Consider the following 27,357-nt stretch of genomic DNA (forward strand, 5'->3'; position numbering starts at 1 on the left):
AGCATAAAAAGTTTGGTGGACAAAATGAGACGAAGAAGGAGTGGCATAAAACACGTCTTTTCTGTGGCGGCGTCGGAGAAATTGGCACACGTAAACAAATTATGGCGAGTTCAAGGATCGCTGAAATTAGTAGGACAAATACTCTTATCAGTGAAGCATGTTTAATATATACAGTGGGATTTCTAACATTTAACAAGTTTTATGTCATGTTTGTCCTACTATATATATATATATATATATATATATATATATATATATATATATATATATTAGGGGTGGGCAAATTAATGCGTTAATTACGCATTAACTCATCAATCTATTAACGCCGACAATTATTTTATCCCACATTTGCGTATGTTGTTTACATGCTTTTATTTTGTTAACGCCTTTTCTTAACAAGATATGCATCTCCCGGATGTACTTCGGCGTGGAGGGGCTCTTGGTAAAGATGGAACATTTGGCAAAAATACCGGACAATTCTGCAAATTTCCTGGCTGGCTTACAGCGTGGTCACTCTGGGATCACTTACGACCGCCAGACAATTCTGGATGTGGATAGATCGGGCCGTTTTGGACTGAATGACGCGTGCTTGCTAGACCGGCTAGCTAGCTTGGGAATACTTTGCCGGCTACATCCAGCGGCCTGTGAAGCAGCGGAGTATATGTGTTGTCTGTCTATTTATGAATAATGCAGACCAGGAGTGTTGGCTGAGTTCTTAACGTTTACTTTCAGAGCGTGCATATCACAACATACAAGATGTCGTCATGGCGACACAACCTATACCGGGCTACCGCGCATGCTCGTCACTCCTGTTGCATGCTGGGTAGGGTAGTTCTTTTTTCCCCTGGCTCATAACATCACAATATAGTACCATGTATATGATGCCTTCAGTTTATCAAAGCACCAAGCAAACAATCGGAAAATTCCCATCATATCAATTCCTAGATATGGTCGTAATTATTTTAAGTGCACTACACAGAATAAACACAACATTATTAATATTGCTACCACGGATAATTTGATCAAAAATTCCCTAAAACAGCCCACTACCTATAATATAGTTTTTTAAACATAAGACCCTGATAAAAAAAAATGTTTCTGCTGTTACCTCAGAAATTGCCAGTTCAGATGTTATGATTGTGGCTCAGAGATTTGTATGTAGATTATATTTATTTTCCATAACAAACAGGATAACTTAAATACCCTGGCAGTGGCAATAAGCTTAAATGTTTGTATTTACATTTCTGGAGTTGGTTTTCATAAAATATGCTATTTAACTGCTACTGTTTAACAAGGACTGATTTAAATTGTGTTTGCACAACAAATGTTTGGGCGCTTTTGTTCATGTGGGAGAATATTCCAATAAAAGTGCACTACACACTACTTTTGAATTCATTATTGGGCTTTGCGTATACAATGCAGTTAATCGCGATTAATCGGAGAAATAGTGCGATTAACTTCGATTAAAATTTGTAATCGTTGCCCAGCCCTAATATATATATATATATATATATATATATCATTTTTTTTACATCTTTTTCCATTTTTACACATTTTTGAAAAACCTCCAGGTGCTAAAGAGAGTCGCGGGTTGCAGACCCCCGAGACCGCCATGGCATAAATGTACAGTCACTGAACTGCCGTACTGTACTGTTGCGGCGTGATGGTGAAATGTGAAAGAGCATCCTCACCAGTGGTCAGAGATGGAGGCAAGGAGCATGCAGCTAAGTCAGCGGGGACGTAGCAAAGAGGAGCAATGGAGGGGGGCAGGGCCAGAGTGAACACCTGCTAGTAATCCATGACAACCACAAAGAAAAACCCCCCCAAAACTGAGGCTGAGCGAGTGTTGATGTGAGATACTGCATGGACAGACAGGGCCTGATCTACTAGGTTCGAAATAATGTGTGTAAAAGAGTGTGTAAACTAATAAAATGTGTGTACTATTAGTATACGTGTTGCGTGTGATCTACTAAGACTGCACTGGTGCAGGCCGAAATTATTTAAAGGAGGTTTTTGCATGTAAAACATAGGGCTGGTTGATATATCGATACCGTATTTCCTTGCATTGCCGCCGGGTATATAGTATGCGCCTGACTGGAATTACTGCCGGGTCGAACTTGTTTCGCAAAATAATTAGCGCATGATTAGCATTACCGCCGGTTTAGGATTAACGCCGGGTCAAACTCGTTTTGCAAAATATTATTTTTATTAGCGCATGTCTGGAATTTCCGCCGGTTCAAACTCGTTTCGCCAAATAATTAGCATATGCCTAGAATTTCCCCCGGGTCAAACTCGTCACGTCACGAGTGACACGTCACCTGTCATCATTTTCAAAATGGAGGAGGCTGATTTCAATCATTTGAAATCGCATAAAGGGAAGAAGATTAAGAGCTATTCAGTAGGATTGAAGGTCCAAGCTATTGAATATGCTAAAAAGAACAGCAAGCAGCTATGTTTTATTAATATACCGTAGCTGCGTGTGTCAAATATGAGTCATTAAATGACTCCCGCCTCCTGGTGGTAGAGGGCGCTAGTGATCATTCCTGCGACTACTCGGCTGCAGAAGAAGTGACAACAAGCAGCGATCGTTTATTTTTTTCCTCTCGCTTGCACTTTTAACATGGAGGATTACATATCTAAAATAAAACTGTTTTCTAAACTGGACTTTCAATCGAAGCAGGAGGTAGTAAAGAAAGATCTCCACCGAGACAGAGAGACTTTTAAAACTGAAGAAAGATAAGGAAGACTTCTATAAACAAGTTATCGATGCTTTTGATCGGAAGGAGCTGCGCATGGACTTCATTTATAAGTAAAGGTAAGATTATAATAACGTTTTTTTTTTATTAAATGTGCTTTTCATGATGGTATCCTTACATCACACTCCAATTTTTTACTGCATGCCTTTGGTAAGTGTCGGAGTGGGAAGAGGTTTTAAAATAATCAGCGCATGCTTACTTTTACTGCATGCCTTTGGTAAGCGCAGGAGTGAGAAGAGGTTTTAAATTCAAGGAAAGACGGTAGGTCCTGTAGGATGACACAAAACGTAGCTAAAACAGATTTTGTCAATTTGTCAGAGTCGTAAATGATACAATAGGTTGTGTCATGTGTCCAGAGCAGCCATGGGAAAGGTATGGCGAACATGCCAGGCGAAGACATTTCTGTGTGACGGGGAGGACATCTGCTCTCACCCGCCAACACATGACCATGGCGCCTTCTCTGCAGCGCAAGTTCATAACCTGAGACCAGAATTCAGTTTTAGGCTAAGTCTACACTAAGCCCTTAAACCAGAGGTGTCCAAAGTGCGGCCCGCAGATAATTACCGGTCCCCCCCCCACACATTCTGGAAATGCTATTGCAAAAGATTTTGAAAAAACATTTAAAAAAATGTAATCTGTGTTGGCCCTGCGATGAGGTGGCGACTTGTCCAGGGTGTACCCCGCCTCCCGCCCGATTGTAGCTGAAATAGGCGCCAGCACCCCCCGCGACCCCAAAAGGGAATATGCGGTAGGAAATGGATGGATGGATAATGTGGTTCACACAAAGCTGCCATGCAGGCTGTTTTTTTTTTCTTTGGTATTTCTTCATTTTTCTTTTTTTTTTGTTGCCATTTCTCCAAAAAAAAAAAAAAAAAAAAAAAAAAAGACCCGAAAATCTGTTTTCATGAATTATTTTCAGTTCTCCAATTGCTTAAAAAAATGTTCACTTTAAATTGTTTTGTGTGGAAAATATATTGCATATGTCGTGTGGGCGCCATATAAAAACATCAAACAAAGCATAAATCAAACAAAATAATAATTCAAAACTAAAATCGTCTGATATATCTGAAGTTGATCTCGTAACTTTTCATTCATTCATCCATCCATCCATTTCCTACCGCTTATTCCCTTTTGGGGACGCGGGGGGGTGGTGGCGCCCATCTCAGCTACAATCGGGCGGGAGGCGGGGTACACCCTGGACAAGTCACCACCTCATTGCAGGGCCAACACAGATAGACAGACAACATTCACACTCACATACACACATCCATCCATCCATCCATTTCCTACCGCTTATTCCCTTTCGGGGTCGCGGGGGGCGCTGGCGCCTATCTCAGCTACAATCGGGCGGGAGGCGGGGTACACCCTGGACAAGTCGCCACCTTATCACAGGGCCAACACAGATAAACAGACAACATTCACACTCACATTCACACCAATTTAGTGTTGCCAATCAACCTATCCCCAGGTGCATGTTTTTGGAGGTGGGAGGAGCCTATCCCCAGGTGCATGTCTTTGGAAGTGGGAGGGGCCTATCCCCAGGTGCATGTCTTTGGAGGTGGGAGGAAGCCGGAGTACCCGGAGGGAACCCACGCGTTCACGGGGAGAACATGCAAACTCCACACAGAAAGATCCCGAGCCTGGATTTGAACCCAGGACTGCAGGAACTTCGTATTGTGAGGCAGACGCACTAACCCCTCTGCCACCGTGATGTGCATTTAGAATGATACATAATTATATCACAATTATACCATTTAAATTCACACAATTCCTGAGAAGGAGCAGGATGAAGAAAATCTTATAATTTCCTGCCCCCCTTCGACATAAAGTGAAGTGAATTAAATTTATATAGCGCTTTTTCTCTAGTGACTCAAAGCGCTTTACATAGTGAAACCCAATATCTAAGTTACATTCAAACCAGTGTGGGTGGCACTGGGAGCAGGTGGGTAAAGTGTCTTGCCCAAGGACACAACGGCAGTGAATAGGATGGCGGAAGCGGGAATCGAACCTGCAACCCTCAAGTTGCTGGCACGGCCGCTCTACCAACCGAGCTAAACCGCCACATTATCTTACTTCATGAACATCATTTAAGCCGACACATATATCCACATGTAATGAAACAAAAACAAAAACAAAAAACACAACAAGTGCAAAACTTCATAAAGTATAAACCAAACCAAGAAAATAATAGTAATAATATAATATACACCTCACGGAATGATACAGAGCAAATACAAAAATAATAAATAAAAAACAAAATGTAAGGCGTCCATATGATCTTATTGTTCTATCTTTATATATTTTTTTCAATAGGAATATATTTTTTACAGTTTTTTATCACGTTGTAAAGAGAATTCCACAATTTTACCCCACCACGGATGTACACATTTGTTTTAAACTTGTCCTTGAATATTGTTGTTTGAAATGACCTTTTTCTTCTATGCTTTGTATTCTCAGAAATGATGACAAACATAGGCACATTAAACAATGGATGTCCGCTAACTTTTTGCGACTCAACGCCAAAAAAACGGAAATGCTGATTATCGGTCCTGCTAGACACCGACCTCTATTTAATAATACAACTTTAACATTTGACAACCAAATAATAAAACAAGGTGACTCGGTAAAAAATCTGGGTATTATCTTCCACCCAACTCTCTCCTTTGAGTCACACATTAAAAGCGTTACTAAAACGGCCTTCTTTCATCTCCGCAATATCGCTAATATTCGCTCCATTCTGTCCACTAAAGACGCTGAGATCATTATCCATGCGTTTGTTACGTCTCGTCTCGATTACTGTAACGCATTATTTTCGGGTCTCCCCATGTCTAGCATTAAAAGATTACAGTTGGTACAAAATGCGGCTGCTAGACTTTTGACAAGAACAAGAAAGTTTGATCACATTACGCCTGTACTGTATATACCTTTATATACATATATACATACATATATACCTGTACTGTATATACCTTTATATACATATATACATACATATATACCTATACTGTATATACCTTTATATACATATATACATACATATATACCTATACTGTATATACCTTTATATACATATATACATACATATATACCTATACTGGCTCACCTGCACTGGCTCCCTGTGCACTTAAGATGTGACTTTAAGGTTTTACTACTTACGTATAAAATACTACACGGTCTAGCTCCATCCTATCTTGCCGATTGTATTGTACCATATGTCCCGGCAAGAAATCTGCGTTCAAAGGACTCCGGCTTATTAGTGATTCCTAGAGCCCAAAAAAAGTCTGCGGGCTATAGAGCGTTTTCCGTTCGGGCTCCAGTACTCTGGAATGCCCTCCCGGTAACAGTTCGAGATGCCACCTCAGTAGAAACATTTAAGTCTCACCTTAAAACTCATCTGTATACTTTAGCCTTTAAATAGACTCCCTTTTTAGACCAGTTGATCTGCCTTTTCTTTTCTTTTTCTTCTATGTCCCACTCTCCCTTGTGGAGGGGGTCCGATCCGATCCGGTGGCCATGTACTGCTTGCCTGTGTATCGGCTGGGGACATCTCTGCGCTGCTGATCAGCCTCCGCTTGGGATGGTTTCCTGCTGGCTCCGCTATGAACGGGACTCTCGCTGCTGTGTTGGATCCGCTTTGGACTGGACTCTCGCGACTGTGTTGGATCCATTATGGATTGAACTTTCACAGTATCATGTTAGACCCGCTCGACATCCATTGCTTTCCTCCTCTCCAAGGTTCTCATAGTCATCATTGTCACCGACGTCCCACTGGGTGTGAGTTTTCCTTGCCCTTATGTGGGCCTACCGAGGATGTCGTAGTGGTTTGTGCAGCCCTTTGAGACACTAGTGATTTAGGGCTATATAAGTAAACATTGATTGATTGATTGATTTTTTGTAAATTTGCTGGTAATGTTTTACTTCTAGCCTTAAACATGACACACAATGTCTGTAGCTTTCAACTTAAGTGTTGAAAGTAAAAAAAAAAAATAATAATAAAAATGTATCACTTTATGAGTCGGGCACCTTTAGGATCCCAAAGATATTTAGTGGGATTCTATTTATCTTTACACTGTGATTACTCAAAAATAATAATGAATTAATGGTGTCCTGCATTATTGATTATGGCTCTAATTACTAAATGGTAAAATGGTCGTACTTATATAGCGCTTTTCTACCTTTCTAAGGAACTCAAAGCACTTTGACACTATTTCCACATTCACCCATTCACACACTGATGGAAGGAGCTGCCTTGCAAGGCGCTAAACACGACCCATCAGGAGCAAGGGTGAAGTGTCTTGCTCAAGGACACAACGGACGTGACTACGATGGTAGAAGGTGGGGATTGAACCAGGAACCCTCAGGTTGCTGGCACTCTCCCGACTGCCCCACAGCTGCTACTAAATACTGCACATTTCAGTTTAGTATAAAAAACAAAGTTGTCTTTTTTTTTTACTTCATAATTACCTGAATTTGATATAGAGATTTACGTTAAATAAAATAAAAAATAATAATTTGACTTATTTTTAACATTTTAATGACTGAGATCCTTTACGGTCCCCGGGAGCCATAAAGGTAAAAAAATAAATAAAAAAATCCATCCATCCATCTTCTTCCGCTTATCTGAGGTCGGGTCGCGGGGGCAGCAGCCTAAGCAGGGAAGCCCAGACTTCCCTCTCCCCAGCCACTTCGTCTAGCTCTTCCCGGGGGATCCCGAGGCATTTCCAGGCCAGCCGGGGGACATAGTCTTACAAACGTGTCCTGGGTCTTGCCCGTGGCCTCCTACCGGTTGGATGTGCCCTAAACACCTCCCTAGGGAGGCGTTCGGGTGGCATCCTGACCAGATGCCCGAACCACCTCATCTGGCTCTCAATGTGGAGGAGCAGCGGCTTTACTTAAATAAAAAAATAAAACATATATTTTGTTATGGTTTGAAAATGGAAAATATCAAAATGGCCCCCGCATACTTGAATTTTTCCATTTGCGGCCCTCAGTGGAAAAAGTTTGCACACCCCTGCCTTAAACGAATAATTCACCGTTTAAGGTCCCCCTCCTCGGACGATTTTTTACACCGGTAAGTGCGCCGTCTATTTCTTGAATCTCAGTCTCTTAGCTTTGTATGGACTCATTGATCGTTTACAAACTGAGTTTGGAGAGGAAGTGACATCAGAAAAGACCACGCCCCGCACAGGAAGTGACATCAGAAAGCACGCACCACATCCAGCTTCATAACAAGCGGTTTCGTAATTTGGAGGAAAGCACTGGAAAGATGGTTAAGACCTTAAAGAGGAACATTATCACAATTTCAAAAGGGTTAAAAACAATAAAAATCAGTTCCCAGTGGCTTGTTGTATTTTTTTTCAAAATTTTACCGGTCTCGGAATATCCCTAAATAAAGCTTTAAAGTGCCTTATTTTCGCTATCTTCGAAACAACTATCCATTTCCCTGTGACGTCACACAGTGCTGCCAATGTAAACAAACAATGGGAATACCACAGCAAGATATAGCGACATTAGCTCGGATTCAAACTCGGATTTCAGCGACTTAAGCGATTCAACAGATTACGCATGTATTGAAACAGATGGTTGGAGTATGAAAATATTGAAGAAGAAACTGAAGCTATTGAGCGAATAGCTATTGACGCTATTCATAGCCATAGCATGGCCGAATAGCTGCGTTAGCATCGCCGGTAAAATGTGCGGACCAAACGATCAGGACTTTCCCATCTTTTGACACTGGAGCAACTTAAATCCGTCGATTGGTAAGTGTTTGTTTCGCATTAAACGTGGGTGGAAGGAAACGTAATATAGTTGCAAATGCATCTACAAGTTATCCATACATCTCTGTGCCATGTCTGCTTTAGTACCGCCGGTAAATAGCGTGTTAGCATCGATTAGCGTAGCATGTTAGCATCGATTAGCTGGCAGTCAACATCAACAAAACTCACCTTTGTGATTTCGTTGACTATCGTTGCAAATGCATCTGCAGGTTATCCATACATCTCTGTGCCATGTCTGCCTTAGCATCGCCGGTCAAATGTGGAGACACTCTGGCACATTCAATGGGGGTCTGGTGGCAGACACTTTGGCATCTTGGGGCCGGTGGTGCAACTTGAATCCCTCCCTGTTAGTGTTGTTACACCCTCCGACAACACACCGTCGAGGCATGATGTCTCCAAGGTTCCAAAAAATAGTCCGAAAAACGGAAAATAACAGAGCTGAGACCCGGTGTTTGTAATGTGTTGAAAATGAAAATGGTGGGTGTGTTACCTCGGCGACGTCACGTTCTGACGTCATCGCCTCCAGCGCGATAAACAGAAAGGCGTTTAATTCGCCAAAATTCCCCATTTAGAGTTCGGAAATCGGTTAAAAAAATAGATGGTCTTTTTTCTGCACCATCAAGGTATATATTGACGCTTACATAGGTCTGCTGATAATGTTCCCCTTTAAGAGAAGGAAATGGGCGATTGCAGCTATCTGGGATACAACACTTCTCAGACATCAACATTGCAATATTGAGCGACGGCTTTGTATAAGCCCATGAAGAACGGCAGCTTGGTGGGATATGTTTGTCACCGAGTGTGTTGTGTCAGAAAATCGGCAAGAGAACTTTCGAATGTCCAGGTCAGCTGTGGTTCAACTTTGACCGTTATTAGCAGGAGAGACGACAATGCAGGCTCCCATGGACAAGGGAAGACTACGAAAAATAGCGAATGCATTTAGACTGGCAAAGCAGACTATTAGTTATTGTCCGCCGTGTATGTCCAGCGATTACCCAACGTCTAGTTTTGTACTCCGTAACTATTGTGAAGCCAACTAGGACCGCCAATTCCAGCCTACAAGCACAGTGTCCTGCTGTTGGTTGCTGAATAATGTTCTTTATCACATTGTTTACTTTCAAACGTCCATTAAAGATATGATTTATGTATGATGGCTCCGGTGTGATTCACTACAATAGTCTAACAGCTGCTGATGGTGAGGGAAGCGAGGTTTACAGTTAAAAGAAAAGTGGCAATAGTCTACAAACCCCGTTTCCATATGAGTTGGGAATTTGTGTTTGATGTAAATATAAACGGAAAACAATGATTTGCAAATCCTTTTCAACCCATATTCAGTTGAATATGCTACAAAGACAACATATTTGATGTTAAAACTCATAAACTTAATTAACTTAGAATTTCATGGCTGCAACACGTGCCAAAGTAGTTGGGAAAGGGCATGTTCACCACTGTGTTACATCACCTTTTCTTTTAACAACACTCTAAACGTTTGGGAACTAATTGTTGAAGCTTTGAAAGTGGAATTCTTTCCCATTCTTGTTTTATGTAGAGCTTCAGTCCTTCAACAGTCCGGGGTCTCCGGTGTCGTAGTTTACGCTTCATAATGCACCACGCATTTTCGATGGGAGACAGGTCTGGACTGCAGGCGGGCCAGGGAAGTACCCGCACTCTTTTTTTACGAAGCCACACTGTTGTAACACGTGCTGAACGTGGCTTGGCATTGTCTTGCTGAAATAAGCAGGGGCGTCCATGAAAAAGAGGCAGCATATGTTGTTCCAAAACCTGTATGTACCTTTCAGCATTAATGGTGCCTTCACAGATGTGTAAGTTACCAATGCTTTGGGCACTAATGCACCCCCATACCATCACAGATGCTGGCTTTTCAACTTTGCGTCGATAACAGTCTGGATGGTTCGCTTCCCCTTTGGTCCGGATGACACAATGTCGAATATTTCCAAAAACAATTTGAAATGTGGATATGTCAGACCACAGAACACTTTTCCACTTTGCATCAGTCCATCTTAGATGATCTCGGGCCCAGAGAAGCCGGCGGCGTTTCTGGATGTTGTTGATAAATGGCTTTCCCGACTTCTTTGTCATGTGTTGCTGGCATCAAATTCTAAAGTTAATGATTTTTTGCACACAAAAAAATGTTTATCAGTTTCAACAGGAAATATGTTGTCTTCGTAGCATATTCAACTGAATATGGGTTGAAAATGATTTGCAAATCATTGTATTCCGAGTTTGAAGCGACTGGAATGAGAATCAGCACCTCCAAGTCCGAGTCCATGGTTCTCCCCCGGAAAAGGGTGGAGTGCCATCTCCGGGTTAGGAAGGAGACCCTGCCCCAAGTGGAGGAGTTCAAGTACCTAGGAGTCTTGTTCACGAGTGGGGGAAGAGTGGATCGTGAGATCGACAGGCGGATCGGTGCGGCGCCTTCAGTAATGCGGACGTTGTACCGATCCGTTGTGGGGAAGAAGGAGCTGAGCCGGAAGGCAAAGCTCTCAATTTACCGGTCGATCTACGTTCCCATCCTCACCTATGGTCATGAGCTTTGGGTCATGACCGAAAGGATAAGATCACGGGTACAAGCCGCCCAAATGAGTTTGGGTCTCTCCCTTAGAGATAGGCTGAGAAGCTCTGCCATCCGGGAGGAACTCAAAGTAAAGCCGCTGCTCCTCCACATCGAGAGGAGCCAGATGAGGTGGTTCGGGCATCTGGTCAGGATGCCACCCGAACGCCTCCCTAGGGAGGTGTTTAGGGCACGTCCAACCGGTAGGAGGCCACGGGGAAGACCCAGGACACGTTGGGAAGACTATGTCTCCCGGCTGGCCTGGGAACGCCTCGGGATCCCCCGGGAAGAGCTAGACGAAGTGGCTGGTGAGAGGGAAGTCTGGGATTCCCTGCTTAGGCTGCTGCCCCCGCGACCCGACCTCGGATAAGCGGAAGATGATGGATGTATTCCGTTTATATTTACATCTAATTTCCCAACTCATATGGAAATGGGGTTTGTACATTGAAACATCGGGTAAGGATACACTTCCAGTTCAGAGGTGACTATGAGGCGCACTAGGTCACGTTGCTCCGGCAGACTGAGGGGGTCTTATACGGTGGCATAGTTGTGTGTGATCACGGATAAGGTCAGGTGGGATTTAACCTTGATAACCTTATCCGGCTTAGTGTAGAAAGGGCCTTAGAGTCAATGCCCTCAGTGGCGATTCATATGTCACTAGTCAGAGACATTATTCTTAAAACTCATCTGTATACTCTAGCCTTTAAATAGACCTCCTTTTTAGACCAGTTGATCTGCCGCTTCTTTTCTTTCTCCTATGTCCCCCCCCCTCCCTTGTGGAGGGGGTCCGGTCCGATGACCATGGATGAAGTACTGGCTGTCCAGAGTCGAGACCCAGGATGGACCGCTCGTCGGGACCCAGGATGGACCGCTCGCCTGTATCGGTTGGGGACATCTCTATGCTGCTGATCCGCTTGAGATGGTTTCCTGTGGACGGGACTCTCGCTGCTGTCTTGGAGCCACTATGGATTGAACTTTCACAGAATCATGTTAGACCCGCTCGACGTCCATTGCTTTCGGTCCCCTAGAGGGGGGGGGGTTGCCCACATCTGAGGTCCTCTCCAAGGTTTCTCATAGTCAGCATTGTCACTGGCGTCCCACTGGATGTGAATTCTCCCTGCCCACTGGGTGTGAGTTTTCCTTGCCCCTTTTGTGGGTTCTTCCGAGGATGTTGTAGTCGTACAGATTTGTGCAGTCCTTTGAGACATTTGTGATTTGGGGCTATATAAATAAACATTGATTGATTGATTGATTCTTATAAGACCCCGAAACAAAACCACTCTCCATGCTCGACATATCCTCGAATACGGATCCACTTCATACACACATCACTCTCACTGAAAAAGTAAGGTAACTTTTACATTTTTCTTGTCGCAGGCAAGCAGAATTAAAGACAGAAGACAAGCGCTCAGTTGCTGCCACTGAAAACCCTGCTAGCTGTTAAGAATCTGGCAGGCAGAAGACAAGAGCCCTTTAGTCTTTGGCTGGTATCTCTAATTCAGTATTTTGCTATTCAGATCGGTCCCCCCAAGCTGTGGAGGAGGAGCTGTTTTCTGATACACCTTGGCAGGCTTCTGGTTAATTCATAATGTTTTTGTTTTTCCTTTGCGGCAAATCTAATTTTCACTGCCACGGCATATGAAGTCAGAAGCCTGGGACGAGACACCCTAGTGGTGTACGGTTAAAAAAACCGGCTTGATTTAACTCGAATATGTTCTGCTGGTATGGTTTCCCCACTAATTGGGAGACTACGCATCGGGCAAGAAGCTCATTTACTGCAAACCAACTCTTGTCTCACCTCCAGGATGAAAACTGACTTTGGGCTGTGAAACAACCGCCAAGATTATATTTACGGTCTCTAATAGCCTCTTTCCAGGGCCAGAACTAACAGAAAAACTAGAATAGCACTCAGCAAAGCACAAACCTTAGACAACGCCAAACAATTATAGCATCAAATTACACCTCAAACACCATCCATCCATCCATCTTCTTTCGCTTATCCGAAGTGGAGCCTAAGCAGAGAAGCCCAGACTTTCCTCTCAACCAGCCATTTGGTCCAGCTCTTCCCGGGGGAACCCCGAGGCGTTCCCAGGCCAGCCGGGAGACATAGTCTTCCCAACGTGTCCTGGGTCTTCCTCGTGGTCTCCTACCAATCGAACATGCCCTAAACACCTCCTTGGGGAGACATTCGGGGGGCATTATGACCAGATGCCCGAAACAACTGATCTGGCTCCTCCGGCTTCACTTTGAGCTCCTCACGAATGACGAAGAGGAATAGCGTATATTGTATATTGTAGCGTCCCGGAAGAGTTAGTGTTGCAAGTACTTCTGGGTATTTGTTCTGTTGTGGCCCTGCGATGAAGGTGGCGACTTGTCCAGGGTGTACCCCGCCTTCCGCCCGATTGTAGCTGAGATAGGCGCCAGCACCCCCCGCGACCCCGAAAGGGAATAAGCGGTAGAAAATGGATGGGATGGATGTTCTGTTGTGTTTATGTTGTGTTACGGTGCGGATGTTCTCCCGAAATTCTTGTTTGGTGTGGGTTCACAGTGTGGCGCATATTTGTAACAGTGTTAAAGTTGTTTATACGGCCACCCTCAGTGTGACCTGTATGGCTGTTGAACAAGTATGCGTTGCATTCGCTTGTGTGTGTGAAAAGCCGTAGATATTATGTGATTGGGCTGGCACGCAAAGGTTTTTTCGGTGCTGCGTACTTCTCCCTACGTCTATGTACCACTCCGTACAGCTACGTTTTGAAAAGTCATAAATTTTACTTTTTGAAACAGATACCGATATATTTGGAACCGATACCGATAATTTTCGATATTACATTTTAAAACATTTATCTGCCGATAAAATCGTCAGTCCGATCTTATCGGACGTCCCTATCTAAAAATATTAATATTCTCTTCATGTCATATTAAATGTCGTTGTTTTGTAGTTAAAAGTTTGCATCCAATCAGAATTCAGCTAGCTCATGTTGCCATGCTGCACAAAATCTGCCCCCAGCCTTCAGAATAATCAAAGCTGGGACCTGTACACTGTAAGTGATCGGACACATACAGTTGATAGACGATTGCGATAACCAATCATATCACGCGTTGTTGTCGGTTAGGCCTTCTAGTTGGGCTAACGCTCTGATTGGATACTCATTTGGGACTCCCGAGTGAGTATCCAATCACAAGTTGCGAAAACAGGAAGTGGCACCGGAACCATACGAGCCATAGAAAGCCACGGATAATGATGGGTGAGAAACGCACGCATCCATCCATCCATCCATCTTCTTCAGCTTATCCAAATCGGGTCGCGGGGGCAGCAGCCTAAGCAGGGAAGCCCCAGACTTTCCTTTCCTCAGCCACTTCGTCCAGCTCTTCCCGGGGGATCCCAAGGCGTTCCCAGGCCAGCCGGGAGACATAGTCTTCCCGACGTGTCCTGGGTCTTCCCCGTCGCCTCCTACCGGTTGGACGTGCCCTAAACACCTCCCTGGGAAGGCGTTCGGGTGGCCTCCTGACCGGATGCCCGAACCACCTCATCTGGCTTCTCTTGATGTGGAGAAGCAGCGGCTTTACTTAGAGCTCCACCCAGATGGCAGAGCTTCTCACCCTATCTCTAAGGGTGAAAGAAACTCATTTCGGCCGCTTGTACCCGTGATCTTGTCCTTTCGGTCATGACCCAAAGCTCATTACCATAGGTGAGGATGGGAACGTAGATGGACCGGTAAATTGAGAGCTTTGCCTTCCGGCTCAGCTCATTCTTCACTACAACGGATCGGTACAACGTTCGATTTACTGAAGACGCCGCACCGATCCGCTTGTCGATCTCACGATCCACTCTTCCCTCACTCGTGAACAAGACTCCTAGGTACTTGAACTCCTCCACTTGGGACAGGGTCTCCTCCCCAACCCGGAGATGGCACTCCACCCTTTTCCGGGCGAGAACCATGGACTCGGACTTGGAGGTGCTGATTCTCATTCCGGTCGCTTCACACTCAGCTACGAACCGATCCAGTGAGAGCTGAAGATCCTGGCCAGATGAAGCCATCAGGACCGCATCGTCTGCAAAAAGCAGAGACCTAATCCTGCGGTCACCAAACCGGAACCCCTCAACGCCTTGACTGCGCCTAGAAATTCTGTCCAGGAACGTTATGAACAGAATCGGAGACAAAGGGCAGCCTTGGCGGAGTCCAACCCTCACTGGAAACGTGTCCGACTTACTGCCGGCAATGCGGACCAAGCTCTGGCACTGATCTTACAGGGAACGGACCGAACAGAGAGTATGAGGTCTTGGATTGTCAGAAACACACGCATTAAAAGTAGGAATTCTGATTTTAAGCAGCATTTCCCAGTTGGTGTTCAGAAAATGCAGAGCAAAACAAAGCAGTAAAAATATGTACACAATAAAATGATGCAGTTCTGGTTCTGACTGAGCAGGTGTTCCCAGCGGAGGAATCTCCAGTGAAGTAGAAAAGGTCACGCCCCGATGCTGGCATTCCCCGAAAGTATGCCAATCATCTCGGCCCCTTCAGAGGTCACAGATACAAGGACCATCCTTCACCTCTGCAAGCCATTTTTGGAAAACCGTGGCTCATACATTCTCGGGTTGTTGTCATGCATTCCATCACACTTCGAGATAGGAGCCCGACACGTGGTGACCCTTTAGGAGAAACTCTGCTTTGAATCCAGCAGCACTTGGAACCTTCAAGGTTATCGCAACCGAAGGGATGAGAAAATATAGGGTGTGTGAAAAAGGAATGAACAGCATCCGCCTCTTGACCGGCTATCAGGTGACACCAACCTTTTAGACCAGGGGTGTTAAAGTCAAATACAGACTGGGCCAGAATTTTAAACGGAACAAAGCGGCGGGCCGAGGTTGAACAAATTAACCTTTTAATAGGGACTCAAACAAGTTTTGCATTAAATATTGAACAAGCAAGGTATATATAACTTTAGTGACATGCAAAATGCAGTTTCAAATAATAATTAAAGTTGCAAGCAGCGTTGGTCGGGTCCGCCTTTGGCTGCTGCCGCCGCTACTCAAGCCCTGGTCTAAGGCAGACCTACATAAATGTTTTTGTTTCATGTCTCTACGACATTCCTAACAGAAGTTACAAGCAGTTTTGTCTGGGTTTTTTCCTAGGGGGCGCTAGAGCGCAATTTTGATTTTTAGGGTTTGGTTTTTTATTAGATGGCAATTTTTGCCAGCCCTAATGTGTGTGTAAAATTTGGTGAGTTTTGAAGCATGTTAAGGGGCTCAAATTACAGATCGGCGTTTCTGGATGTTGTTGATAAATGGCTTTCGCTTGGCATAGTAGAGCTTTAACTTGCACTTTGAAGCATTTTAAATGGGTCAAATTACAGCTCAAAGAGGCAAAAATGACATTTTTTAGGAAACTTTGCCTAGGAGTTCTTTGAAGGCGCATAATATCAAAACCGGAGCCGTAATTAAAACTCTGTTCTATACTTTTAATCAGAATGGTTCAATCTCTCTCCTGTGCGAGTTTGAAGCCGAAACGACAAACTTGCTCAGAGGAGATAACTTTTGAAAAAAGGTGACGGGTCTTTACAAAACTTTTATTTTGAAGGGGTCATTTTTAACTTCCTGTTGATTTTTGCTGAAGAATGTCAATTATTAAATTGTAGGTCTAAGTGAGACCTACATAAAGGTTTTTGTTTTGAACAAGCAAGGTATATATAACTTTAGTGACATGCAAAATCCAGTTTCAAATAATAATAAAATAATAAAACAAAATATCAATGGCATATCAAATAAAATTTTAATAAAAATGTAATGCCTTTTTTTCTATTTGCAATCTTCTGAATTTAATATCAATTTTTTTCCACAGGCTAATAATACATTTGAAAATAAAACAACAATAATGAATGAACCAAACATTCAAGCCTTGAAGTAGCAAGAGAAAATGCATGAATAAAACGTTAATTATTGCTCAGTTTGCTGGAAGTTTCCCGGAAGAGTTAGTGCTGCAAGGGGTTCTGGGTATTTGTTCTGTTGTGTTACGGTGCGGATGTTCACCTGACATGTGTTTGTCATTCTTGCTTGGTGTGGGTTCACAGTGTGGCGCATATTTGTAACAGTGCTAAAGTTGTTTATACGGCCACCCTCAGTGTGACCTGTATGGCTATTGACAAAGTATGCCCTGCATTCACTTGTGTGTGTGTGTGTGTGTGTGTGTGTGTGTGTGTGTGTGTGTGTGTGTGTGTGTGTGTGTGTGTGTGTGTGTGTGTGTGTGTGTGTGTGTGTGTGTGTGTGTGTGTGTGTGAAAGCCACAAATATTATGTGACACGCTGTTAGTATGGAGGATTAATAAAAATGTAATGCCTTTTTTTTGTATTTGCAATGTTCTGTGATAAATATAAAAAAATTTCCACAGGCTAGTAATAAATTTGAAAATAAAATAACAATAATGAATGAACCAAACATTCAAGCCTTGAAGTGGCAAGAGAAAATGCATGAATAAAACGTTAATTATTGGTCAGTTTGCTGGAAGTTTCCCGCAAGAGTTAGTGCTGCAAGGGGTTCTGGGTATTTGTTCTGTTGTGTTACGGTGCGGATGTTCACCTGACATGTGTTTGTCATTCTTGTTTGGTGTGGGTTCACAGTGTGGCGCATATTTGTAACAGTGCTAAAGTTGTTTATACGGCCACCCTCAGTGTGACCTGTATGGCTGTTGACCAAGTATGCCTTGCATTCAGTAAAAGCCACAAATATTATGTGACACGTTGTTAGTATGGAGGAAAAGCGGACGTGAGGACAGGTTGTAGAAAACGCTAAAAGCAGTGCCTTAAATGCACGCCCCCAATATAGTTGCCCAGGTGGAAATCGGTAGAAATTCGGGAGAATGGTTACCCCGGGAGATTTTCGGGAGGGGCACTGAACTTCGGGAGTCTACCTGGAAAATTGGGGGGGTTGGCAAGTATGAGTATTAGCGGTGAATGCGGTGTTACAGCGGCACCGACGCTGTATAACACCGGCAGGCCAGCTCTAATGCTAAATTGATATTGCCTCAAGGGCCAAATTATATTACACGGCGGACCAGTTTTGGCCCGCGGGCCAGAGTTTGACACCCATGTTTTAGACATTAGAAAGTCTTGCAGGTTTTAGCTTATTCAGTCAATTCACTTCCTGTCATTTTTTCTACTGTCCAGGTTCAAAACGTGTAAACACTACAAACAGTAATAAGGTTCAAATCTAACAATACACCGCAAAAAAATAAAAATACAAAAGAAAAAATCAGCAAATGCACAAAACACACTCAAAACTAGGGATGTCCGATAATATCGGACTGCCGATAATATCGGCCGATAAATACTTTAAAATTTAATATCGTAAATTATCGGTATCGGTTTCAAAAAGTGGAATTTACGACTTTTTAAAACGCCTCTGTGTACACGGACGTAGGGAGAAGTACGGGGCGGTTTAGCTCGGTTGGTAGAGTGGCCGTGCCAGCAACTTGAGGGTTGCAGGTTCGATTCCCGCTTCTGCCAACCTAGTCACTGCCGTTGTGTCCTTGGGCAAGACACTTTACCCACCTGCTCCCAGTGCAACCCACACTGGTTTGAATGTAACTTAGATATTGGGTTTCACTATGTAAAGTGCTTTGAGTCACTTGAGAAAAAGCGCTATATAAATATAATTCACTTCACTTCTACGGAGCGCCAATAAACCTTAAAGGCACTGCCTTTGCGTACCGGCCCAATCACATAATATCTACGGCTTTTTTTTTAACAGCCATACAGGTCACACTGAGGGTGGCCGTATAAACAACTTGAACACTGTTACAAATATGCGCCACACTGTGAACCCACACCAAACAAGAATGACAAACACATTTCGGGAGAACATCCGCACCGTAACACAACATAAACACAACAGAAGAAATACTCAGGACCCCTTGCAGAACTAGCTCTTCCTGTTGTTTTATTATTTTTGGTTTTGGATTCTGTTTTTGGAGTGTTTGGACGTCCAGTCCTGGTCAAAAGTTGACATACACTTGTAAAGAACATAATGTCATGGCTGTCTTGAGTTTCCAATCATTTCTACAAGTCTTTATTTTTTGTGACAGAGTGATTGTTGGTCACAAAAACAATTCATGATGTTTGTTTCTTTTGTGAATTCATGGGTCTACTGAAAATCTGCTAGGTCAAAAGTATACAAACAACAACGTTAATATTTTCTTGCATGTCCCTTGGCAAGTTTCACTGCAATAAGACGCTTTTGGTAGCCATCCACAAACTTCTGGTTGAATTTTTGACCACTCCTCTTCACAAAATTGGTGCAGTTCAGCTAAATGTGTTGGTTTTCTGACATGGACTTGTTTCTTCAGCATTGTCCACACGTTTAAGTCTGGACTTTGGGAAGGCCATTCTAAAACCTCAATTCTAGCCTGATTTAGCCATTCCTTTACCACTTTTAGATAGATAGTACTTTATTGATTCCTTCGGGAAAATAAAATTTTGACGTGTGTTTGGGGTTTGGTGTCGAACTTAGATCGTCCCCAGTCCACAAAAACATTTCAACATCTCACCCAAGTTAATTGGGTACACATGCAAGCACACGCCCCTCCCCAAATCAACGAATTCACCACTGCTTAATTCCTGTGGGGTTGTGGATGGCTGAGTAGCGCTTTATAGCGGCAGCCGGCCTCCAGGGCCCCAACTCCCCCCGCCCCTCTGTTGCGAGTTGTTGTGATTACATGTACCATGTTTATGTGTGCCATGCTATGTGAAGTTTTTTCCTTGGACTCAGTCTGGACCCCTCCTGAGGGTCCAGCATTAGACTGATATATTCTTTACTCTTCCCCCTTTCCCAATGTCACCTTTTTCTCACCTTTTTTAAGGAGCGCCGTAAGTGGCTGACCCGTTGGCGGTCCCGTCTTGTCCCCCCTGTTACGTATGTCTGCCCTTAGTGGGACTGTGCCGAAAATGTCATTTCAGTTCGTATGTGTCTTGTACATGTTAAGAATGGACAAAATAAAGTCTGTCTGTCCTGTTGGAACCCCCAACTGCGCCCAAGACCCGACCTCTGGGTTAATGATTTTAGGTTGTCCAGAGGAATTTGGAAGTAATCCTCCTTTCTCATTGTCCCATTTACTCTGGCAGCAAAACAGGCCCAGAGCATAATACTACCACCACCATGCTCAACAGTAGGTTTGGTGTTCCTGGGATTAAAGGCCTCGTCTTTTCTCCCCCTTTTCTCGTCTTTTCACTATTGGTCATGAATAATACCAATAATTTACCTCCATTATCAACAATACAGTTGTTCAAATGCAACAATACATATATGTCATGATAACTAGAGATACAAAATAAGGCAGGAAAACGAAGGGGAAGAAAGAGAAGCCAACTATATTAACCTTGTAGATTGTTATGGTAAGAATAGGTTAAGCTTTGTCAGTGTGCCATGTGTTACCCAGTTTACCCTAAGGCAGGGGTCGGGAACCTTTTTGGTTGAAAGCGCCAAGAAGCGAAAAATTATAAAATGTATTTCTGTAAGAGCCGTATAATATTTGTTTAACACTGAACACAACCAAACATGTGCATTTTTAAGTAAGATCAACATTTCTAGAGTATAATAGGTCTCGTATTCTTCGTAATAACATGCTTATTCTGAAGCTAACTGTGGAGGGGGGTGTGGACTGCGGGCCTGCAGCGAAGCGGGGTGTTCCCAGGATCGGCCTCAAAATCAGCGACAGGTGTGTAAATGGCCCAGCTGGGCTTTGTCATCTAATCACCTGTCGCTCTGTTTATAAGTAGGCAGCCAGGAGGAGAGACGGTGTTGGGGCTGGAGCCAGAGTGCGAGCGGGAACGAAAGAGAAAAAGACAATTGCTGTAAAGCAACTGAGGGACTATTGAAAAATAAAACAATATTGTAACCCTGAAACAGGCTCTCATGTCGGTGCTTGGTGGTCTGAAGAACCCACCAAAGGGCAAGTTTGTGGCCAAACAGCTCAATTTTTGTTTCAACTGACCACAGAACTTTCCTCCAGAAGGTCTTATCTTCGTCCCCGTGATGTCAGATAAAACATTAGAACTGTGTTACAAACAAATAAGATTTGTAGGAATGATTGGAAACTCAAGACGGCCATGACATTATTTTCTTCACAAGTGTATGTCAACTTTAGACCACGACTGTAGCCGTGCGTCGTCGGCCCACCGTACCTTCCTCCCGTGTCAAGGAGGATGATCCTCAAATACATTTGCAATAATGGATGCATATCTTGCCCAGGCACTCACACTCACCAGCGCCAACAAAAGCACATTCCAGTGGTATCTGTGCAAGCAAAAAACAAAAGGGTTTAATGTCATGCCTTTCACCCAATTGTCATTAAAGCCCAGGCAATAAATCGGGCCGGGTTTCAGTCGAGGGCCTTTCAGATGATGATCAGGGACAAACTCTGCTTGTCCCATGAACACACAGCAGGGAGCGTCCAGGTCGTATTGACGACGGGAAGAACATGAGTTGAGGTAAAGTAAAGCGTGAGCTACTGAATAAAATTGTAGCAACATCACTACAGGTCCAAATACACTATAATAAAGTATTTGGCCATCCATCCAAATGATCAGAATCAGGCATACTTGCCAACCCTCCCGGATTATCCAGGAGACTCCAGAAATTCAGGTAGAGCTTGCGGCCACGCCCTCCCCAGCTCCGCGCGGACCTGAGTGACGTGTCGACAGCCTGTTTTCACGTCCGCTTTCCCACGATATAAACAGCGTGTCTGCCCAATGACGTTATAACTGTAGAATGATCGAGGGTTTCTTATGTGGGTTTATTGTTAGGCAGTTTCATTAACGTCCTCCCATTCGCGGTAACAACACACAACAACAGCAGTCACGTTTTTGTCTACCGTAAAGCTGTTTGTCTGCCGTAAACAGCAATGTTGTGACACTCTTAAACAGGACATTTCTGTTTTTGTTTTTTTGTCAGGCAAATCATATAGTTCAGGGGCCGCAACCCGCGGCTCCGGAGCCGCATGCGGCTCTTTGATCACTCTGATGTGGCTCAGCTACATACTTGCCGACCCCCCAATTTTTCCGGATTTCAGTGCCCCTCCCAGAAATCTCCCGGGGTTAACATACTCCGATTTTCACCCGGACAACAATATTGTGGGCGTGTCGTGATGATATTGCCTTTAACATTCCTAAAGTCATGTCGTAGTGCCCGCTTTTTCACCATGCTTTCTGCGTGCCAGCCGACCACATGTAAATGCGGCCTCTACAACACACGTGAGTGACTGCAAGGCACACTTGATCAACAGCCATACAGGTTACACTGAGGGTTGTAATATAAACAACTTTAACACTCTTACTAATATGCGCCACACTGTGAACCCACACCAAACACATTTCGGGAGAACATCCGCACTGTAACACAACATAAACACAACAGAACAAATACCCAGAATCCCATGCATCCCTAACTCTTCCACGCTACATTATACACCCCCCCAACCCCGCCCACCTCAACCGACGCACGGAGGGGGGGGGGGGGGGGGGGGGGGGGTTTGGTGGTGTATAATGTAGCCCGGAAGAGTTAGGGATGCATGGGATTCTGGGTATTTGTTCTGTTGTGTTTATGTTGTGTTACAGTGCAGATGTTCTCCCGAAATGTGTTTGACATTCTTGTTTAGTGTGGGTCCACAGTGTGGCGCATATTTGTAAGAGCGTTAAAGTTGTTTAAACGGGCACCCTCAGTGTGACCTGTATGGCTGTTGACCAAGTATGCCTGGCAGTCACTCACGTGTGTTGTAGAGGCCGCATACAACATGTGACTGGACTGGCAAGCTGTCTGTGCTTGTTGTAGAGGGCGCTAAAGGCAGTGCCATCATTGCACGCCCTAATTATAGTTCGGCTGAAAATCAGCAGACGTTAGAGAGAATATTTACTCTGAAATTCGGTAGTCTCCTGGAAAAACTGATGGGTTTGGCAAGTGTGAGCGGCATTCATATAAAACTTGCGGGCTGCATTAACATAACATTCTCATATTAAGGTGCGAGCCGCGTGTCTGAGACCCCTGGTTTATACATAACACAAAGCAAAGAAAAAACTCTGTATGCAGTGTTATTTCATTATAAATTTCAAAAGGGTTTTGTGGCTCCCATTGTTTTCTTTATTTTGTGAAACGAGTGGTAAAGATGGTCGACCCCTGATATAGTTGAAGTAGATGCCCGTATCGGCTGTACAAATGTACTTTACAGAAGACAAGTGTGGGATACTTCTCCTGTTGCCTTATTTGTATTTGACTTCATTAAATGTATTTATGTTATCATTTGGTGCAGCCGGGCCGGAGCAGGAGGGGATAGAAAGGGGAAAAAAAGGAAGACAGAGGGGGAAATTGTGGGGACAGGAAGTGGATAAGACGGAGAGACAAAAACAACAACAATAGAGCAACATCAGCAAATAGGATATGTACAAATATGATGATAAAAGTGATAGCAAAGAAGCAGAAATAAAAAATAATACAGAAATGAGAATGAGCATTATTACACTACAAATGGAACAATACAAATACCAATAGAAATATCACTATTGGTCATGAATAATACCAATAATTTACCTCCATTATCAACAATACAGTTGTTCAAATGCAACAATACATGTATGTCATGATAACTAGATACAAAATAAGGCAGGAAAACGAAGGGGAAGAAAGAGAAGCCAACTATATTAACCTTGTAGATTGTTATGGTAAGAATAGGTTAAGCTTTGTCAGTGTGCCATGTGTTACCCAGTTTACCCTAGGGCAGGGGTCGGGAACCTTTTGGTTGAAAGCGCCAAGAAGTGAAAAATTTTAAAATGTATTTCTCTAAGAGCCGTGTAATATTTTTTTAACACTGAACACAACCAAATATGTGCATTTTTAAGTAAGATCAACACTCCTAGAGTATAATAGGTCTCGTATTCTTCGTAATAACATAGTTATTCTGAAGCTAACTGTGGAGGGGGGGGTGGACTGCGGGCCTGCAGCGAAGTGGGGTGTTCCCAGGATCGGCCTCAAAATCAGCGACAGGTGTGTAAATGGCCCAGCTGGGCTTTGTCATCTAATCACCTGTCGCTCTGTTTATAAGTAGCAGCCAGGAGGAGAGACGGTGTTGGGGCTGGAGCCAGAGTGCGAGCGGGAACGAAAGAGAAAAAGACAATTGCTGTAAAGCAACTGAGAGACCTATTGAAAAATAAAACAATATTGTAACCCTGAAACAGGCTCTCATGTCGGTGCTTGGTGGTCTGAAGAACCCCCGGGAGGGCAAGTCCTACACTAACCAATAATAAATCAATTACTTCTTACACTTAATGCAACTTCTTGAAAAAGTTATTTTTATTTTATTTATTTATTTATTCTTTTTGTCATGAAAAAGGGAGGTTTTTTGTGTTGGTGCACTAATTGTAAGTGTATTTTGTGTTTTTATGTTGATTTAATAAAAAATAAAAATTAATAAAAAATTATTCTGCGGCCCGGTACCAATCGAGCCGCGGCCCGGTACCGGTGGTTGGGGACCACTGATATATACTGTATATACAGTACCCCATTAATAAAGCAATACATTCCATTAATCAACAATTCCATGCTCCCAAACTTGTGGGAACCATTTGTAGCAACATGATTGTGCACCAGTGCACAAAGCAAGGTCCATAAAGACATGAATGACAGAGTCTGGCGTGTATGAACTTGACTGGCCTGCACAGAGTCCTGACCTGAACCCGAAAGAACACCTTTGGGATGAATTACAACAGAGACTGAAATAACTGAGAACATGTTTTGTATTCTAGATTTTTCAAAATATCCACCCTTTGCTCTGATTCCTTTTTTCGCACACTCTAGGCATTCTCTCGATGAGCTTCAAGAGGTAGTCACCTGAAATGGTTTTCACTTCACGGGTGTGCTTGAGGCTCATCGAGACAAGGCCAAGAGTGTGCAAAGAAAAAATACGTGCTGTTTTTGAAATTCACCGTTAACGTGTTATCATCACGTTAACTTTGACAGCCCCAATATACAGTATATACCTAAAGTAATATATGTATATATATATATTATACATTATACATTAAACCCCGTTATTAAAGCAAGAAATTCCACTAATCAACAATTCCATGCTCCCAACCTTGTGGGAACAGTTTGGAGCGGGGCCCCTTCCTTTTCCAACATGACTGTGCACCAGTGCCAATGAAAGACAGAGTCTGGCGTGGATAAACTTGACTGGCCTGCACAGAGTCCTGACCTGAACCCGACAAAACACCTTTGGGATGAATTACAACAGAGACTGAAATAACTGAGAACATGTTTTGTATTCTAGATTTTTCAAAATATCCACCCTTTGCTCTGATTCCTTTTTTCGCACACTCTAGGCATTCTCTCGATGAGCTTCAAGAGGTAGTCACCTGAAATGGTTTTCACTTCACGGGTGTGCTTGAAGCTCATCGAGACAATGCCAAGAGAGTGCAAAGAAAAAATACGTGCTGTTTTTGAAATCCACAGTTAACGTGTTATTATCACGTTAACTTTGACAGCCCCAATATACAGTATATACCCAAAGTAATATATGTATATATATTATACATTGTACATTAAACCCCATTATTAAAGCAAGAAATTCCACTAATCAACAATTCCATGCTCCCAACCTTCCTTTTCCAACATGACTGTGCACCAATTCACATGAAAGACAGAGTCTGGTGTGGATGAACTTGACTGGCCTGCACAGAGTCCTGACCTGAACCCGACAAAACACCTTTGGGATGAAACAGAACACATACTGAGAGCCAGGTCTTCTCCACCAACATCAGTGTGCGACCTCACCAATGCGCTTTTGGAAGAACGGTGGAAAATTCCTATAAAAACACTCAACAACCTTGTGGACAGCCGTCCCAAAAGAGTTGAAGCTGTAATAGCTGCATTGTATTGAACCCTATGGGTTAGGAATGGGATGGCACTTCCAAGTTCATATGTGAGTCAAGGCAGGTGGACAAATACTTTTGGGAAAGGGACAAGCGGTAGGAAATGGATGGATGATTATAGTGAAAGTGTAGTAGTTAGTGTAATGTAGACACGCAGGGGGGCGGGACACATCTATCCGTGCATCCTAAATGAGATCCCATAAGCCAGCAATGACAAATGTCTGGTTTTAAATGGATTTAAAAGAGGAATGACGACGAGAAGGCATCAATACGAACCTGTTTCACTTCAGCAGGCATGGTTCCCAAAACAAAAATATCTCCCGTCTTTCCGGGGGTGAAAGAAAAAAAGAGAAGAACCGCTCTTGTTTGTCGACTAAAATCCTCCAGTCGGAAAAGTTCTCCTTTCGTGCCGCCTTCTCCTCCGGCGGGTTATCCTCGTCAACGTACCTGGACTTTCCCTTCCGAGAGAGCGGCGGTAGCAGCTCAGCAGCGGCCAGCCATCCTCCTACTAGCCCAGTCAAGCTAGCCGCAGTTGGACACAGCTTAACCGGGAAATGGTCTGGCGCTTTTCAAAGTAAAAGCCTCACGACAGCGCACCGTCAACACGTTAACAAAAATGCTGTTTTTTTTTTTAATGTCTGACTTTGTATTGAGCCACATAGCAGAGTTCAAAGTGCGACCCGGGGGGCCATTTGGGGCCCGAAGCAAAACATGCGAAATTGATAGTATTGCACAGATTCAAAAAAAATATTTTAAAAAAAGTGGAATGAGGTGAAATCTAATGAGGAAAAATTGGCAATGTTGACACAAAGCTGCCATGCAGGCAGTTTTTTTTGTTCCTTTTGTCTTTATTTTCTTTTTTTTCCATTGCTCCAAAAAAAAGGACAAAAAAATGTATGTTAAAATGAATTATTACTTAAAATGATCACTTTAAAATGTTTTATGTGGAAAAAATGTTGCATATGTTGTGTGGTCGCCATATAAAAACATCAAAGTTTTGACAAAAGAGCATAAAACGAACAAAATAATAGTTCAAACTTAAAATCGACGGATGTATTGGAAGTTGATCTTGAAATTTAAGTGTTAAAAGTACAAATAAGATCACTTTATGAGTGGGGAACCTTTTGAATCTCAAATTTATTTAGTAGGATTTTATTTAACTTTTCACTGTGATTACTCAGAAATATTAAATAATTAAAATCAATAACTAAATAAAGGAACTCTCCTGAAGGAATCAATAAAGTACTATCCATCTATCTATCTAACCATCTATCTATCTATTTATCTATCTATCTATCTATCTATCTATCTATCTATTTATCCATCTATCTATCTAACCATCTAT

At 43.2% G+C, this 27,357-nt stretch overlaps 1 protein-coding gene across 7 annotated transcripts in view; it reads right to left on the reverse strand.

Annotated features, from left to right (window-relative positions):
• The window catches only part of arvcfb (ARVCF delta catenin family member b), a 334,691-nt gene that overhangs the window by 261,080 nt on the left and 46,254 nt on the right, over positions 1–27,357 (reverse strand). Inside the window, exon 1 of one of the 7 annotated variants that reach the window (XM_061907098.1) lies at positions 26,289–26,528. The exons of the other annotated variants lie outside the window; for them this stretch is intronic. Within the exon in view, the coding sequence (XP_061763082.1) occupies positions 26,289–26,309 (21 nt within the window). The 5' untranslated portion in view covers positions 26,310–26,528. Of the gene's footprint in view, positions 1–26,288; positions 26,529–27,357 lie in introns of those variants that run through there. 7 annotated transcript variants of the gene reach the window in all.

This window comes from Nerophis ophidion, linkage group LG07, assembly GCF_033978795.1.
Source record: "Nerophis ophidion isolate RoL-2023_Sa linkage group LG07, RoL_Noph_v1.0, whole genome shotgun sequence".
Classification (NCBI taxonomy): domain Eukaryota; kingdom Metazoa; phylum Chordata; class Actinopteri; order Syngnathiformes; family Syngnathidae; genus Nerophis; species Nerophis ophidion.